This window comes from Bufo gargarizans, chromosome 4 (assembly GCF_014858855.1).
Source record: "Bufo gargarizans isolate SCDJY-AF-19 chromosome 4, ASM1485885v1, whole genome shotgun sequence".
NCBI classification, from domain to species: domain Eukaryota; kingdom Metazoa; phylum Chordata; class Amphibia; order Anura; family Bufonidae; genus Bufo; species Bufo gargarizans.
In genome coordinates, this window is record NC_058083.1 from 460,086,594 (window position 1) to 460,103,102 (window position 16,509).

General features: G+C 39.1%; 1 protein-coding gene across 1 annotated transcript in view; it reads left to right on the forward strand.

Moving 5' to 3' along the window:
* The window catches only part of PLCB1 (phospholipase C beta 1), an 882,984-nt gene that overhangs the window by 55,231 nt on the left and 811,244 nt on the right, over positions 1–16,509 (forward strand). The window contains exon 2 of the mRNA XM_044292378.1: positions 3,862–3,939. Coding sequence (XP_044148313.1) covers positions 3,862–3,939 — 78 coding nt within the window. The remainder of the gene's footprint in view (positions 1–3,861; positions 3,940–16,509) is intronic.

A 16,509-nucleotide genomic window follows, 5' to 3' on the forward strand; every position in this document is an offset into this window, starting at 1 on the left:
TGCATCTGTTTGCTGGTGATATATTTATACTGTAAGCTATTTTTTTTATATGGTGTACGGTAAAGCCTGATTGCCTTTTACAAGACAATAATTGCATAATCCCACTGAAATTTATTATATGATTTCTTCTAATTGTTCCCTGTATTTCGGGTAAAGTGGAGAACTGGAGCTGCATTAGATTCACTTGTCTGCCCCTTAATGCGGTATCTCTTTGTAACAATATTTTATGTAGAAATATCAACATTTTCATTAATAATATGATGCTGAGCTTCCCTTTTCATATTTTAGAAGTCTGCAGATGTCTCTGTGAATCAGCAAGTAATATTTAAACTACAGCTCTTCAAATATAACAATGGGAGCTTGTGAATGAAAAGATAACCACCCAAAAATTATAATTCCTCAATTTTTTCCCATGGTCTTTATCATTAAAGGGGTTGTGCAAGAATGGGGGGGTGGGGGGTGGTTGTCAAACCCCTCCACTTTACTGGACCTGTAAAGGGAAGATTACTTACCTGCCTGCTTCCTGGCACTGGCTCCCCGCTCCTTCTCCTCCAGGGCTGCAATGCGTCGCTGGGCTCCCTCTATGTAAACATCCTGTTTCACATAGCCGTAATCACTTCCCACAGCGGTAACCAGCTCCCCTTATGTCATGATAAATGGCCATATGATGCAAGGGGATCCATTCTCTACCATGGCCACTGATTGACTAGGGTGATGTCAAACTGGATGTTGACATCAAGGGAGCCCAGTGGAGCATCGCAGGCCTGGAGTAGGAGGCGCGTGCAGTCAGCTCCAGGAGGCAGGTACAGTAAGGTATCTTTCCTTTACAGGTCCGGTAAAGGGGGGGAGGGTTAGCCAAAAACTAAAAATCCATTGAGTGTTCCTGAGATTCTTCCTGTGCATTACTTTCATGGAAACACACCAACAAATTAAACCTCCAAAATTTCAGCCATTATTTCTAGATTTGGTGCACACAATCCTACAGCTGAACGCAACATCCGAATACAACCTTCAAGCTAATGTGGCACCCATCAGAATAAAGGTACCCATGTGGTCTAAAGTTGATTGAGACAGAAAATTTCAAGCAGAACAGTCATTCATGGGTGAAATTTAGCAATTCATTATTTTAGCTAACTGATGAGGTGGGCCGTATGTGAAGTTTTCATTTGATAGTCAGATGAAAGTTGAAAAAAAGATCATTCATGGATGAAAGATCATTTGGAGAAGAACATTCCCAGAACTATCATTCATCCTTTGCCAAGAGTTATTGAACATTTATGACCACTTCAAATGAATGTAACAGCAAATATAGACAAAAATCTTGATGGCTGTAGCAAGGGACTTACAAAAGTGTAATAGTTCCCCATAGCAAAACTTAGTATGAGTTCCCCCTGCCCCACCCAGTTTCTCAGCATGCATGCAACAAACACTCGATGACCCAGATTTCTCACTAACTTGTGACAAAAAATAAAAAGTTCTATGAACTCACTATGCCCATCAGCGAATACCTTAGGGTGTCTACTTTCCAAAATGGGCTCATTTGTGGGGGTTTTCTACTGTTTGGGCATTGTAGAACCTCAGGAATCATGACAGGTGCTCAGAAAGTCAGCGCTGCTTCAAAAAGCGGAAATTCACATTTTTGTACCATAGTGTGTAAACGCTATAACTTTTACCCAAACCATTTTTTTTTTTGCCCAAACATTTTTTTTTTTATCAAAGACATGTAGAACAATAAATGTGGTGAAAAATTTATATATGGATGTCGTTTTTTTTTTGCAAAATTTTACAGCTGAAAGTGAAAAATGTCATTTTTTGTTGCAAAAAAATCGTTACATTTTGATTAATAACAAAAAAAGTTAAAATGTCAGCAGCAATGAAATACCACCAAATGAAAGCTCTATTAGTGAGAAGAAAAGGAGGTAAAATTCATTTGGGTGGTAAGTTGCATGACCGAGCGATAAACGGTGAAAGTAGTGTAGTGCAGAAGTGTAAAAAGTGGCCTGGTCATGAAGGGGGTTTTAGCTAGCGGGGTTGAAGTGGTTAATATATGTCATAAACATCTATGATGGGAAACTATAGGCCTCATTTATGTATAAACACTCATTGTAGATTTTGCTTGGCTCTAATGCTTTATATCGCTTGACTGAAAGTGCTTGCGATATGAGCTTAGCAAGTGATGCTGATAAGTGTCCATTTTTATTTATGAAGTGTGAGGACAGGTATCTGACATTGCAGTTATTTTGCACAATTGAATCCTCCTTAGGGAGGGAAGCACTGCGCAGTTTATCCATAAATCACGTTATTTTCGTAGAACTGTGCTTCGTAGCTGATTTACCCTGTTGTCACTTGAAATGTATGTCATGTACATTTAATCATTCGATAAATCATACTTGTCGCACTCTGAAATTGATGCACGGGGGCTTGATGTGGAACTTCCAATATGTGTGCAGCCTATCATGGTGTGAATGGAAAATAGACATGGCGGTCACATTGGCTGCATGCTATATAAGCAGTTATGGTATATATAAGTCTACAGTTTCACCATGGGATTGTTTAGCAACAGTATAAAATACAATATATCTATGAAATGTACTTCAAGAGGAAAAATTGGAATCAAAGATGGAAACCAAAGTAGAAACCTGCAAATTTATTTTTAAAGCAGACTGATATTTGCTACACAAGATTTCCTTTGCTGGTGTCTTGGAGTGTATACCCCCTTTAATGACTAGCATTTCAGCAGCAAGAAAATCAGAATATTGGAATCAGATCAAGGGCAAATTTTCTCATTCATGCTCAGCTTTATCCCAGGAACCAATGATATCAGCAGCACAAACCAGAAAACTATTGCAAAGTTTTTTTGTTACAGTATTTCAAGGGTTTTTTGGGCTTTAAGGGATTGTCCAAACAGGGGTAGGCAACCTCCGGCTCCCAGCTGTTGTGAAACTACAACTCCCAGTATGCATACTTGCTCTGCTCTTTTAAGAACGCATAGAAATGAATGGAGCATGTTGGGAATTGTAGTTTCACAACAGCTGGGAGCCGGAGGTTGCCTACCCCTGAAGGGGAAAAAAGTCTGATCCTCCACTGCTCCATTATGAGGCTGCTGGACTCTCGTCATTCTCCATTCATGACCAGCCTGTGTCAGGACCTGGTCTGGACAGCTTTGGAGTGGGGTAGGCAGGTTATCAGTCAGATGAGCATGGCTTTTTTTTTTCTTTATTTCCAACATGCTGACCCGTATTGACAATATTTTATTTTTTGTCCCCGGAAAACTTCTTTCATGTTTTTTTATGTAATTTTTAAATTTAAAGTTTTTTTCAGGATTACAAAATACACGGCTGTTTTCTAATAAAAACTGTGAAGTGAATGGAGCAACCTCTTTAAAACTGATGCGCTATCCCTGAATTAGCAGATGGAACAGTAATCTATCTGAAGGCTGAATGAATTTAACAGACTGGGGGGGGCACTGCCTCTGGCTGGGGAAGAAAAAGTTTAGTCTCTAGAAGCGTCAAAGCTTCTTTACTGTAAGAACTGTGGAATAGACTTCCTCAGGACGTGGTCACAGCAAGAACAGTGGACAGTTTCAAAAACGGTTTAGATGAATTCTTAAAAGTAAATTACATTAATGCTTATGAAAACGTGTAGAAATCTGAGTCTCACTTCCTTCTGGGATTTGCGTCCCCACCTATCCCTTGGTTGAACTTGATGGACTTTTTTTCAGCCATATTAACTATGTACCTATGTAAGACTGTATATCTAACTTGTGTTCTCTGGAAATGTGCTGGATGCATAAATACTGTACCTGATTTTCCTGTTTATAATTTCAGCCTGTGTGACACCAATTTTTTATGTGAATTCTAGGACTCGAATCTTGTGTATCCTGTTGTTCTCAAAATGGATCCTAATGGATTTTTCCTGCACTGGGTGGATCAGAACAAGGTATTTAAGCTCATTTAAAAAATGTTTTGTATTGGTAATGTTCTAAAGGTTATATGGAGTATCTAGATCTCAAATCACAAGTCCAGTGGTTTTATACTTGTGATGTAATTTGCTAATAAATTTTACTGGATTTAGGACATGGGCAATTTAAGTTGTGTTATCAACATTAAGTCTACAGTTAGGTCCATATATATTTGGACATGGACATAAAGTCCAGACTTTTAGCTTTCATTTGAGGCTATCCACATTAAAAGTGTATGAAGGGTTTAGGAGTTTCAGCTCCTTTACATGTGGGATCCTGTTTTTAAAGGGACCAAAAGTAATTGGACAATTGACTAAACGGCTGTTTCATGGGCAGGTGTGGGCAATTCCTTCATTATTTCATTGTCAATTAAGCACATAAAAGAACTGGAGTTGATTTGAGGTGTGTTGCTTGCATTTTGAAGATATTGCTGAGAAGTAAACATGTGGTCAAAGGAGTTCTCCTTGTGAAACAAGCCATCCTTTATTTGTGAAAACAGAAAAAAAACATTCCAGAAATTGCTACTGCTATTAGGAGTGGCAAAATCTACAGTTTGGTACATCTTGAGAAAGAAAGCAAGCACTGGTGACCTCAACAATGCAAAAAGACCTGGACGCCCACGGAAGACAACTGTGGTGGATAATCGCAGAATAATTACCATGGTGAAGAGAAGCCCCTTCACAACAGACAACCAAGTGACCAACACTCTCCAGGATATAGGCGTATCAATATCCAAATCTACCATAAAGAGAAGTCTGCATGAAAGTAAATACAGAGGGTTCACTGCACAGTGCAAGCCACTCATAAGCCAAGAATAAGAAGGCTAGATTGGACTTTGCTGAAAAAAACATCTTAAAAAACCAGCACACTTCTGCAAGAACATTCTTTGGACAGATGAAACCAAGATCAACCTCTACCAGAATGATGGAAAGAAAAAAGCATGGGAAAAGCATGGTACAGCTCATGATCGAAAGCATACCACATCATCTATAATACACGGCGGAGGCAGTAGTGATGCTTGGGAATGCATGGCTGCCAGTGGCACTGGGGCCCTAGTGTTTATTGATGATGTGACACAAGACAGAAGCAGCCGGATGAATTCTGGGGTTTTCAGAGACATACTGTGTGCTCAAGTCCAGCCAAATGCAACCAAACCGATTAGTCGGCGTTTCATAATACAGATGGACAAACACCCAAAACATAAAGCCAAAGCAACACAGGAGCTTATTAAAGCAAAGAAGTGGAATATTCTTGAATGGCCAAGTCAGTCACCTGATCTGAACCCAATGGAGCATTTCACTTGTTAAAGACTAAACTTCAGACAGAAAGGCCCACATACAAACAGCAACTGAAAACCACTGCAGTGAAGGCCTGTCCGAGCATTAAAAAGGAGGAAACACAGCGTCTGGCGATGTCCATGAGTTCAAGACTTCAGGCAGTCATTGCCAACAAAGGGTTTTCAACCAAGTATTAGAAATTAACATTGTATTTACAATTATTTAATTTGTCCAATTACTTTTAAGTCCCTGATATAAAAGGATTGAGTTTTAAAAATGCCTTAGTCCCTCACATTTTTATGCAATCATTTTGTTCAACCCACTGAGTTAAAGCTGAAAGTCTGAACTTTAACTGCATCTAAATTGTTTTGTCCAAAATCCATTGTGGTAATGTACAGAGCAAAAATGTGAAAAATGTTGTCTTTGTCCCTATATGGACCTATTGAAAGAGAACCTGTCAGTTTTTGATCTGTCTACCTCCCCCAATCGGCAGCGCTTCCACTGATTGGGGTAGGTAGGCAGCTGTTTTTTCTGAGCCTCTCTCCTGTGCCCTATGTGGAGTATGGATCCAAAGCAATTATAAATGAACTGTACTCCACATGCTCAAAAAACTGAGTAGAGCTGATAAAAGCCAAACGCCAAAGCGGACGAGTACTCCGAGTAGCACTTCTACTCCTTCCTGTCTTCAGCAAAGCTTCAACAAAGGTTTAGTTATCATTTAACTAGAAAGTTAAACTTAGGCCTCTTTCACACTTGCGTTGTCTGGATCCGGCGTGTACTCCACTTGCCGGAATTACACGCCGTATCCGGAAAAACGCAAGTGAACTGAAAGCATTTAAAGACGGATCCGTCTTCAAAATGCTTTCAGTGTTACTATGGCAGCCAGGACGCTATTAAAGTCCTGGTTGCCATAGTAGTAGTGGGGAGCGGGGGAGCAGTATACTTACAGTCCGTGCGGCTCCCGGGGCGCTCCAGAATAACGTCAGAGCGCCCCATGCGCATGGATGACGTGCCATGCAATCACGTGATCCATGCGCTTGGGGCGCCCTGGGGTCACTCTGGAGCGCCCCGGGAGCCGCACGGATGGTAAGTATGCCGCTCCCCCGCTCCCCACTACACTTTACCATGGCTGCCAGGACTTTAGCGTCCCGGCAGCCATGGTAACCATTCAGAAAATGCTAAACGTTGTATCCGGCAATGCGCCGAAACAACGTTTAGCTTAAGGCCAGATCCGGATTAATGCCTTTCAATGGGCATTAATTCCAGATCCGGCCTTGCGGCAAGTCTTTAGGATTTTGGGCCGGAGCAAAAAGCGCAGCATGCTGCAGTATTTTCTCCGGCCAAAAAACGTTCCGGTCCGGAACTGAAGACATCCTGATGCATCCTGAACGTATTTCTCTCCATTCAGAATGCATTAGGATAATCCTGATCAGGATTCTTCCGGCATAGAGCCCCGACGACGGAACTCTATGCCGGAACAGAACAACGCAAGTGTGAAAGAGCCCTTAATTACAAGAAATTGTGCTTCTATTATAAAATGTAACCTTTAAACTATTAAAACCTCATAAACATAACTACACACATATATATAAAAAGCACATATCTGGCATCAATATAGGTTCTTTTAGGGTAAATTGATAACCGGTGGGGCTTCTATCGATGCTTTATCAAGACAGTCTTTTCTTACAGTCGTACACCATGATCAAAGAAAAGAGATCCATGAAAAGGAATCTACATTTGTCTCCTTACTTCAATCATGGTATACGACTGTAAGTAAAGACGAGCTTGATAAAGCATTGAAGCCCCACTGGTTATCAATTTACCCTAAAAGAACCTATATTGATGCCAGATATGTACTTTTTATATATATATGTGTGTAGTTATGTTTATGTAGTTTTAATAGTATCATTAAAGGTTTAAAATAGGGGCACAATTTCTTGTAACTAAATTTGACATGAATCCCTGAAGCAATATACATCAGTGATAAATGTAACTAGAAAAGTAACTAGCAAGTGCTTGGGTCAGATATTCAAATTTTTTGTTTTAGCTACAGCTACCTTGCAGCAGGGAGGAAGTAAAGTGCTGCAGTAATTTAAGTCTTATCTTACGCTATTTCATATTGAAATGAAGAAAGTATACAGTCTGCAAGAACGAAGACAATAAAAAGCATATACTGTAGCACTTATTTTTTTGCATTTGTAAATTAGAAACTTAATTTCAGATTCTGAGGTGCATAGCGAGGAGGTTTTAAGTGAATAGTCTTTTAGTATCAGTAAAATTGACATCAGCAGATGCCCTGCTGAAATAGAACATTAAGTAAAAGTAGAGGGATGGCACTCAAACACCTGAGGTGTATGGAAAAATAGTATTTAATAAGGAATAGCTGATGTTAAAATTATATCAAATATAATGGCTGTATATGTACATAATTAGATAAGCAAGTATATAATGGTAATAGAGATAAAAAAGATAAAAAGACACAAAAATATAAAAATACAATTAAAAATATGAGTGAAAAATATGAAGGTGGTTGAATGTCAATTCAATATAATCCTGCTGGAGAAAAAGGAAGAATCCTGATGGAAAAGAGACAGACAATCTGCTGGAAAAGAGTCATTTCTTATATTGTAATGACCAATGATATAATGGCCAGTAATATCCTGGTACAATGTAAATGATGTGGAATCCTGTTGGGAGAGAAAGGTGCTCCTGGTATAAGAGGAGAAGAGACAATCTCATAAACCTGTTTTTGGAAAGAAAAGGGGATCCAGTTTCATAGTATATATTCCAATATGGAGAAGTATACCTTCCTATAAAGGTCTAATTCATATATCCCAAAATTTTGGGGTTAAAAATCAATCCGATTCTGGTTTTGATTATTTGTTCACAGATCCAGTGTTGGTGGGCTGTGGAATAAAGACTGCTTAGTAAGCAGGTACGTTACCCTCCTTGTGGCTGTTGATGCGCTGATCAGCGGCTCCTGTCCGGGCGGCGATGTCCACGTGTGCCGTTCCCGCTCGCTGGTATCTCCGGCCGTTGGTTGTTATTAGGTGTCGTCACTTCCGGTGACGTCACCTGCGTTCCTCGGATCTCCCGCTCAGTGCTGATGGAGCTTGCCACGTGGAGGCTGATGGCGGGAAGTGGAGGGGCTGTAGCTTTTTAGGAGGGAAGTGGATGTATAGCTCCGGAGCTCATCTGTAGTTGTAGGATCCTTCTTGTTCGTTGCTAGCTAGATAGCATAGGCTTACTCAATGCCCCATACGCGTTTCAGAGCTTACTGCTCCTTCATCAGTGGGAATGAGTAGCCTATTTCTTTTTGGGAATATATATGCATCTGATTGGGTCCAATTAGTGGATATGGGAGTCGTTAAAGTTTTTTTCAGATATGGGAGTGGTCAAAAGTCTGTTTAAAAAAGTTTTTTTCTCTTTTTCTTTTCTTTGAATAAATTGTGTGATAAATCTTCAATGGAAACAATGAGATGTATAATCCAACATAATGAGTGGACAATTAGTCGGGTACAAAAGACGTATATAAAAATGAAGTAAAATTATGAAATTATATAATATAAAAATAGGAGGTATATTTATATATATCAGTGTATGAGGGTTCAGATGAATAAAATATGAATGAATAAAAATGAATGACCTTCATTATATTATAATAGGCGGATGGTGCTATAAGTGATTTTATCCGGTCATAACGTAGGAGAGTGGTTGCAATCTATAATGTACAGTCTAGGAGTTGCGTTAGGCTGTTGTACTTTCTCGTCATATTTAGAAGGAGGTAATATTTAGAGGAACGTAATATTTGCGTGAGGACAATTGAACAGACAGAATACCAAAACCACTGGTTACTCTGCACGATGGATGTCAATTCCCTCTACACTAGTATCAATCACAATCATGGCACTGCTGCCCTAAGGGAACAACTAAATCACTATCAGACCCTACACACAGATCAAATAGATTTTTTAATCAAAGGAGTATCGTTTATTTTAACTCATAATTATTTTATATTCGATTCAATATTCTACTTACAACAACGAGGGACCGCCATGGGTACCAGGTTCGCCTCCAGTTATGCCAACATCTTTATGGCCCAGTGGGAACATGATTTCATCACCCCACTACTGGGGACGAGCCTGGTACTATGGCGGAGATACATAGACGACATCTTTTTTATCTGGAGCGACACAAGAGATAGTTTAGATATATTCTTAGAGAAGATCAATACAAACGATAGAAATATAACATTGACAGCTTATATAAGCCAAATACAAGTAGAATTTCTAGACCTATTAATCAAAACAACTGAAAATAAACTACTATGCAGCACATACCAGAAGCCAGTGATGAAAAATAACTTCATTTTACACTCTAGCTGCCATTTACCTAGCTGGCTACTAAACATCCCGACCAGCCAATTCAGACGCTTAAAAAGAAATTGCACACTAGAAAGCCAATTTGAAACAGAGGCAGACAATTTGAAGAAACAATTTCTAGCAAAAGACTATCCGATGGAAGCAATAGACAGATCTTTAGACAAAGTAAGATCAATGGACAGAACAACGTTTTTTGACATCAGTAACGAAACCACCACAACCACGACCAAAAAAGAAGAAACACCCCGATTAATTCTACCATATAATGCTCACTACAAAGAACTAGAGACAAGCATTCATAAACACTGGCACCATATCTTAAGCGACAAAATTATAGGTCAACTACTACCAGATAAACCACCGATTACATATACCAGAGCCCCCAATTTAGGACTACGTCTAGCACCAACAATCAGAAGAAACACGACCAAACCAAATCAAAGCTAGCTTTCACTACAGGGTTTCTTCAGGTGCGGGAAATGTAATAATTGCAAAATCACAAATTTTCCTAAAAAAACAACAACAGTTCATTCAACTATCAATACATACAAACATGAGATTCGAGAACATCTCTCCTGCCTCTCCAATAATGTCATCTATGTTCTACAATGCCCCTGTCACAAACAATACGTTGGGCGTACTAAAAGACTACTCAAAACAAGAATATCTGAACACATCTCAAATATAAAAAAGGGCTACGAGCTACATTCCGTCTCCAAACATTATAAAGAACACCACAATTGTGATCCATCATCACTTATCTATGTAGCCATAGAAAAAATTACACGTCAATGGAGAGGCGGGAACCACATAGCCGCCATGTCAAGGTCCGAATCCAGAAAAATATTTGAATTCAATACAATGATTCCTAAAGGTCTCAATGCAGAAATGGAAATCTTTGGCTTTCTATAAAAGAACGGAGACTCTGCAGTTGGTGGGGTGCCCCCTCGGAAATTGGGGTCGTAGTCCGGCTGTCTACCAGCACTCCGACCCCTCCTCCCGGGTGGGCCCCTCCCCATATACACGTTCCATCACGCAAAACATACTTCTCATCACGCAAATATTACGTTCCTCTAAATATTACCTCCTTCTAAATATGACGAGAAAGTACAACAGCCTAACGCAACTCCTAGACTGTACATTATAGATTGCAACCACTCTCCTACGTTATGACCGGATAAAATCACTTATAGCACCATCCGCCTATTATAATATAATGAAGGTCATTCATTTTTATTCATTCATATTTTATTCATCTGAACCCTCATACACTGATATATATAAATATACCTCCTATTTTTATATTATATAATTTCATAATTTTACTTCATTTTTATATACGTCTTTTGTACCCGACTAATTGTCCACTCATTATGTTGGATTATACATCTCATTGTTTCCATTGAAGATTTATCACACAATTTATTCAAAGAAAAGAAAAAGAGAAAAAAACTTTTTTAAACAGACTTTTGACCACTCCCATATCTGAAAAAAACTTTAACGACTCCCATATCCACTAATTGGACCCAATCAAATGCATATATATTCCCAAAAAGAAATAGGCTACTCATTCCCACTGATGAAGGAGCAGTAAGCTCTGAAACGCGTATGGGGCATTGAGTAAGCCTATGCTATCTAGCTAGCAACGAACAAGAAGGATCCTACAACTACAGATGAGCTCCGGAGCTATACATCCACTTCCCTCCTAAAAAGCTACAGCGCCTCCACTTCCCACCATCAGCCTCCACGTGGCAAGCTCCATCAGCACTGAGCGGGAGATCCGAGGAACGCAGGTGACGTCACCGGAAGTGACGACACCTGATAACAACCAACGGCCGGAGATACCAGCGAGCGGGAACGGCACACGTGGACATCGCCGCCCGGACAGGAGCCGCTGATCAGCGCATCAACAGCCACAAGGAGGGTAACGTACCTGCTTACTAAGCAGTCTTTATTCCACAGCCCACCAACACTGGATCTGTGAACAAATAATCAAAACCAGAATCGGATTGATTTTTAACCCCAAAATTTTGGGATATATGAATTAGACCTTTATAGGAAGGTATACTTCTCCATATTGGAATATATACTATGAAACTGGATCCCCTTTTCTTTCCAAAAACAGGTTTATGAGATTGTCTCTTCTCCTCTTATACCAGGAGCACCTTTCTCTCCCAACAGGATTCCACATCATTTACATTGTACCAGGATATTACTGGCCATTATATCATTGGTCATTACAATATAAGAAAAGACTCTTTTCCAGCAGATTGTCTGTCTCTTTTCCAGCAGGATTCTTCCTTTTTCTCCAGCAGGATTATATTGAATTGACATTCAACCACCTTCATATTTTTCACTCATATTTTTAATTGTATTTTTATATTTTTGTGTCTTTTTATCTTTTTTATCTCTATTACCATTATATACTTGCTTATCTAATTATGTACATATACAGCCATTATATTTGATATAATTTTAACATCAGCTATTCCTTATTAAATACTATTTTTCCATACACCTCAGGTGTTTGAGTGCCATCCCTCTACTTTTACTTATATTTCCTCACCACAGACGTTGGGTATGTCTTGTTTGGATTGAGCACCTACTCCATCCTTTTGTCAATAGAGAGCCGCCTCAATTTTACTTTTCTGAAATAGAACATTGGCTCAGTCACTCCCTCAGCATTGTTTGTACCATCTCATCTTAGTTTCCTTACTAAGTCCCATTTAGTATAAATATATACAGTAAAATGTGTGCAGAATCTGAGAAACCTTCTGTGATTTACATAAAATGCTGTTCTGCAATTACTTTTTTTTTCTATCCTAGGTGCCACCAAATGACTTGTGTGATCTGTGTTTTCTGTTTGGTTTATCAAATGTGACATTTAATTTATTTTCTTTACTTACTGTATCTAGGTTTTTCATCATATTAATTCTGTTTGCTCTTCCACTGGTATTTGAAATCATTTAGTTTATTCAGTATGTCTCCCTTTCCTTCTATGAGCTTCATGCTTTGTGTGTTTATGGTGATTAATTACTGTGGTGTAAGTACAGATTTAGATTCCTATCCATTCTATGAGGCAGAGATGATGGTCTACTATCTTCTGACATATTTGGTTATTCTTATTAATTTTTCTTGTTAGTTTTTAGTAAAACCGCTTAACAGATCACTATTAAATGCACCTAAACTGTAGTGTTAAGGCTATCCTATTAATTTCAAGCTAATATTGCACTTATATAAAAAAGCAATATTGTTTCTTTGCAAACTATAAAATATAAACCGTCTCTTAATTGGCTCCTGTTGAGATTCCACCACATCCATTATTTCCCTATAAGAATTGTGCAGTTGGTCCGTTATATAAATTACTCCTACCGTTGTTTCTCTTTCGATAGTCCAGCTGTGGTAAAAGCTCCAATGGCTTGGCTCAATCCCAGAGACTTTTAGAGGCAGTTTAGATCTTTCTTTTAGATGGAAGTGTGCCCCGGCCGGCAGCACGCCTCCTGTTTGATGCTCGTGCTCCGGCATGGGTTCCCTGAGGAAGAGAAGCAATACTTCTTGAAACGTGTTGGTTTTTCCCAAATTTTTGCTCTCGTAGCTATGCTCAGGTGATGTCACCCCGCTCCATACATAGTGTGAAAAGAATAAATATAAACAGTTTTTCTATTTATTGTCCTAATCATCTCGAAACGGGCCTGACCACCTCCAGTCTGGATGCCGTGGTCGGGACTATGGAAACAGCTAAGCACAGCTACATTGGTTCCTTAGCCTCCATACAAGTGAATAGGAGTGATGTAAACAGGGAGCTACAATGTTTCTGTATATTGATTAAAAGTGAACAGTAGTGGAACATATATATATATATATATATATATATATATTATATATATACGGTATATATATATATATATATATATATACATAATGGGTTATATAGACCTCCATGTCTAGGAGCAGGCAATATCTGATCTACAGTCTGGGATTTGTTGTGCATTAATAGCTAGAGGTAAAGGTTGTGTAATCATAACCTTTCAGGAAGGCAAGACAAAAATGTAGGAATTTGCCAGGAGACTTAGACAGGAAAAAGAAACATCCGCAGTGACTCCAGGCAGACAACAGGTTTCTCCTTGGCTGACTCCTGTGACCTAACATCCAGTGATATAATTCCCGTCCACCGCTGATTGTTGTTTATTATCGTTACCCATTTCCAGCATTTACTACTCAAAGCTTTTAAGAACATTTGGCTTATATTAGAGACTGTAGATTGTGCTCTAGATCCTTTTTGCATTCTCTTCACCTCTCCCTCCTTCATTATATTGTATTTCTTCAGATAAATGGATTGATGGTAAAAAGACCAAATAACAAAAAATATTAAAAAGAAAAACCCGAACTATGTTTTCAAAGGAAGTCAATTTCAGCAGTTTCCCTAGCTGATAGATATGATCAGATACATCTTTGGCGCTAGCGTTGCCAAAGTGGCAGGTACGTTTTTTTTCACCAGGTTAAAGGTCCCCATACATATACTATTGTTGGCTGAACCCAGCATATTTGGCGGGACCATCTGATAATCTAATGTGAATGAGGAGCTACCAGCTCTTTCTCCACAGATGATGTCAGTGTAGAGGAGGATCAGGAGCTTTGATTTCTAGGACCTGATCTTTTTGTATGCTCTGGAGATAAGCCACCACCAGAGTTGTCTGGCAGCAGCTTGCAACCGAAGGCATATGTGTGTTGAGAAGTCTGGAGAGATAGTTGTCAATTGAGAGCTATCTAAGGTGCATGGACATCTTTAGTTTAGTGCCCTAAATACCCTGTTTAAGGGAGAGTGGCACCCCTGGCTTCCACCTGCTAGAGTATATGCACCATAAGCCCTCAAACTGAGCTTCTGCCCTTGAAAGGGAACTGAGCTGCTGTGGAAGGAGCTTTCTGCTTCCGGTTCTGTCCACTTTGATTGTACAAGTGAATAATGGAGTGTTCAGGTATCAGACGTAATTTGATATCGAAGACCTATCTTGAGAATAGGTTATCAATATCTAGACACTAGAAGTCCCTTTAATTATTATTTTTTTGTCATCCAGATCAGCTGTGTCTTATGATAAAAAGGCCCTATTTTTACAGAGTATTCTATGTGTGGTCTGAATTGTGTAAAAGTAAGACTACGTTATCAATATGTACAAATATGTCCCTTTTGATTCCCCTCATGATTTTATTTGCCTTGACAGCAGCTGTCTCACACTGGCTTCTACAGTAAATGAAACAGCGTAAATACATTTTTATATAAAATTAACCATTAGGACTACTGGTGGTGATATCTTACTCGACTTATTCTATTTTGTCCTCTGGTTTTCTCTCATAAAAGTAGATGTCTGCACAGAAAAAGCTGATGCCTGGTCCAGGGAGTGCAGCAGAAGTTGCCAATTCCCATCACACTTAGTGTTCTGTAGCAATTGGCTCTAGCTTCAAAGCTCTGGAGATCCTGACCTTCTGCTGCTCACCCTCATTGCTAATGTTTGGAGAGCCGTATGCTCTCTTAGGACTGATTCCTCCTGCTTTGGAGAGCAATCTACCAAGTCAGTAATAAACATATTGAAATAAAGGCCAATATTGACCCCTTTGTGGCACCGACCTAGTTACTTTGCTCCAATTTCAATATGTACTAAAGATGTTTTCCCGCAACTAACATATATGAAGCATCTGTTATACCTTGAATGATAGAAATGGGGGGAGGTCACCTTGTAGTCACATGAATTGCTTCTTAGGACTAGCCCCTTACCAGTGTCCTATTATAAAGTTAAATAATGCAAAGAAGGCACCATTTTATTATGGAAATTGATATGCAGCTCATAGCAGCCTAAGCTGTTTCAGGTTTTTTGTTCCCCATCAGTACAGTCCGGGTATATGCAGGTCTATTCTGATCTCACCAACATCAGGAAAAGCATCTTAAAAGGTTTATTAAAAAGTTTTTAACTCGTTTCGAAGTCGGTGTGACATCTTCGTCCGGTACAGAGCAGGGTACTAGTTGTCTGGATAAAATGCCTTAGATTAATTAGGGGTTCATTTTTTCAATGAAGAGACACAGGGCTGTATGAAGGCTTATTTTTCAGATGATGCACCATGAGGAAAAAAAGTATTAAAAGTAGCTGTTATCAGCCAAACCAGAGACTCGTTTGTAGACAGCACCGTTTTGGATTTTCATACCCTTACCTGAGTTGTGTCTAAGGCATCTTATCTAGCCAACCAGTACCCTGCTCTATATTGACAAGGGACAAGAATCCCAAAGCAGTGCTGTCTACAGATAGATATCCCTGGTATGAATTCATTCGCATACGTTTTTCCCATGAAGTATTGCCTGATAAATAAGTCTCCTTACACTGCTTTGTCTCTTCAATCAGAAATGGTATTCTCTCCCCCCAAGGGAAATTAACATAAAAAGAAAAATATATTTATTGGAGTTATACTTTACATTTTTATGAAAATCATCCAACCTAATATATTTTCTATGTTTATGTGTATGACACTAGTTTTCTTCAGCGCCTCATTATGTATAAAATGGAGCTTTGTAAACATTAGTATATTGTTCAGTAGAGGTACATTTGTGCAGATGGTTTTTGAAATACACAGCCTCTCTTATTGGCATCCTGAGGTTTTTTTTGTGGTAGGAGTTATATGAACTGAAAACTTAAATGGCCGCTATTTTAGTCATTTTTCTTTCTGATCTTTTAGCATTTTCTTACTTTGGTTACCAAGGAAACTGTTCAAAAGCTATATCCTAATTCGCGGCGCTACCTATTAGGACAACTACCTCCACTGTGCTGTCAAGTATGAACGCAGCCTTTAACTACTCACAAGCCTCCTTCTGCTCCATTATCTTATTCTGTACTAATTGTTGTTT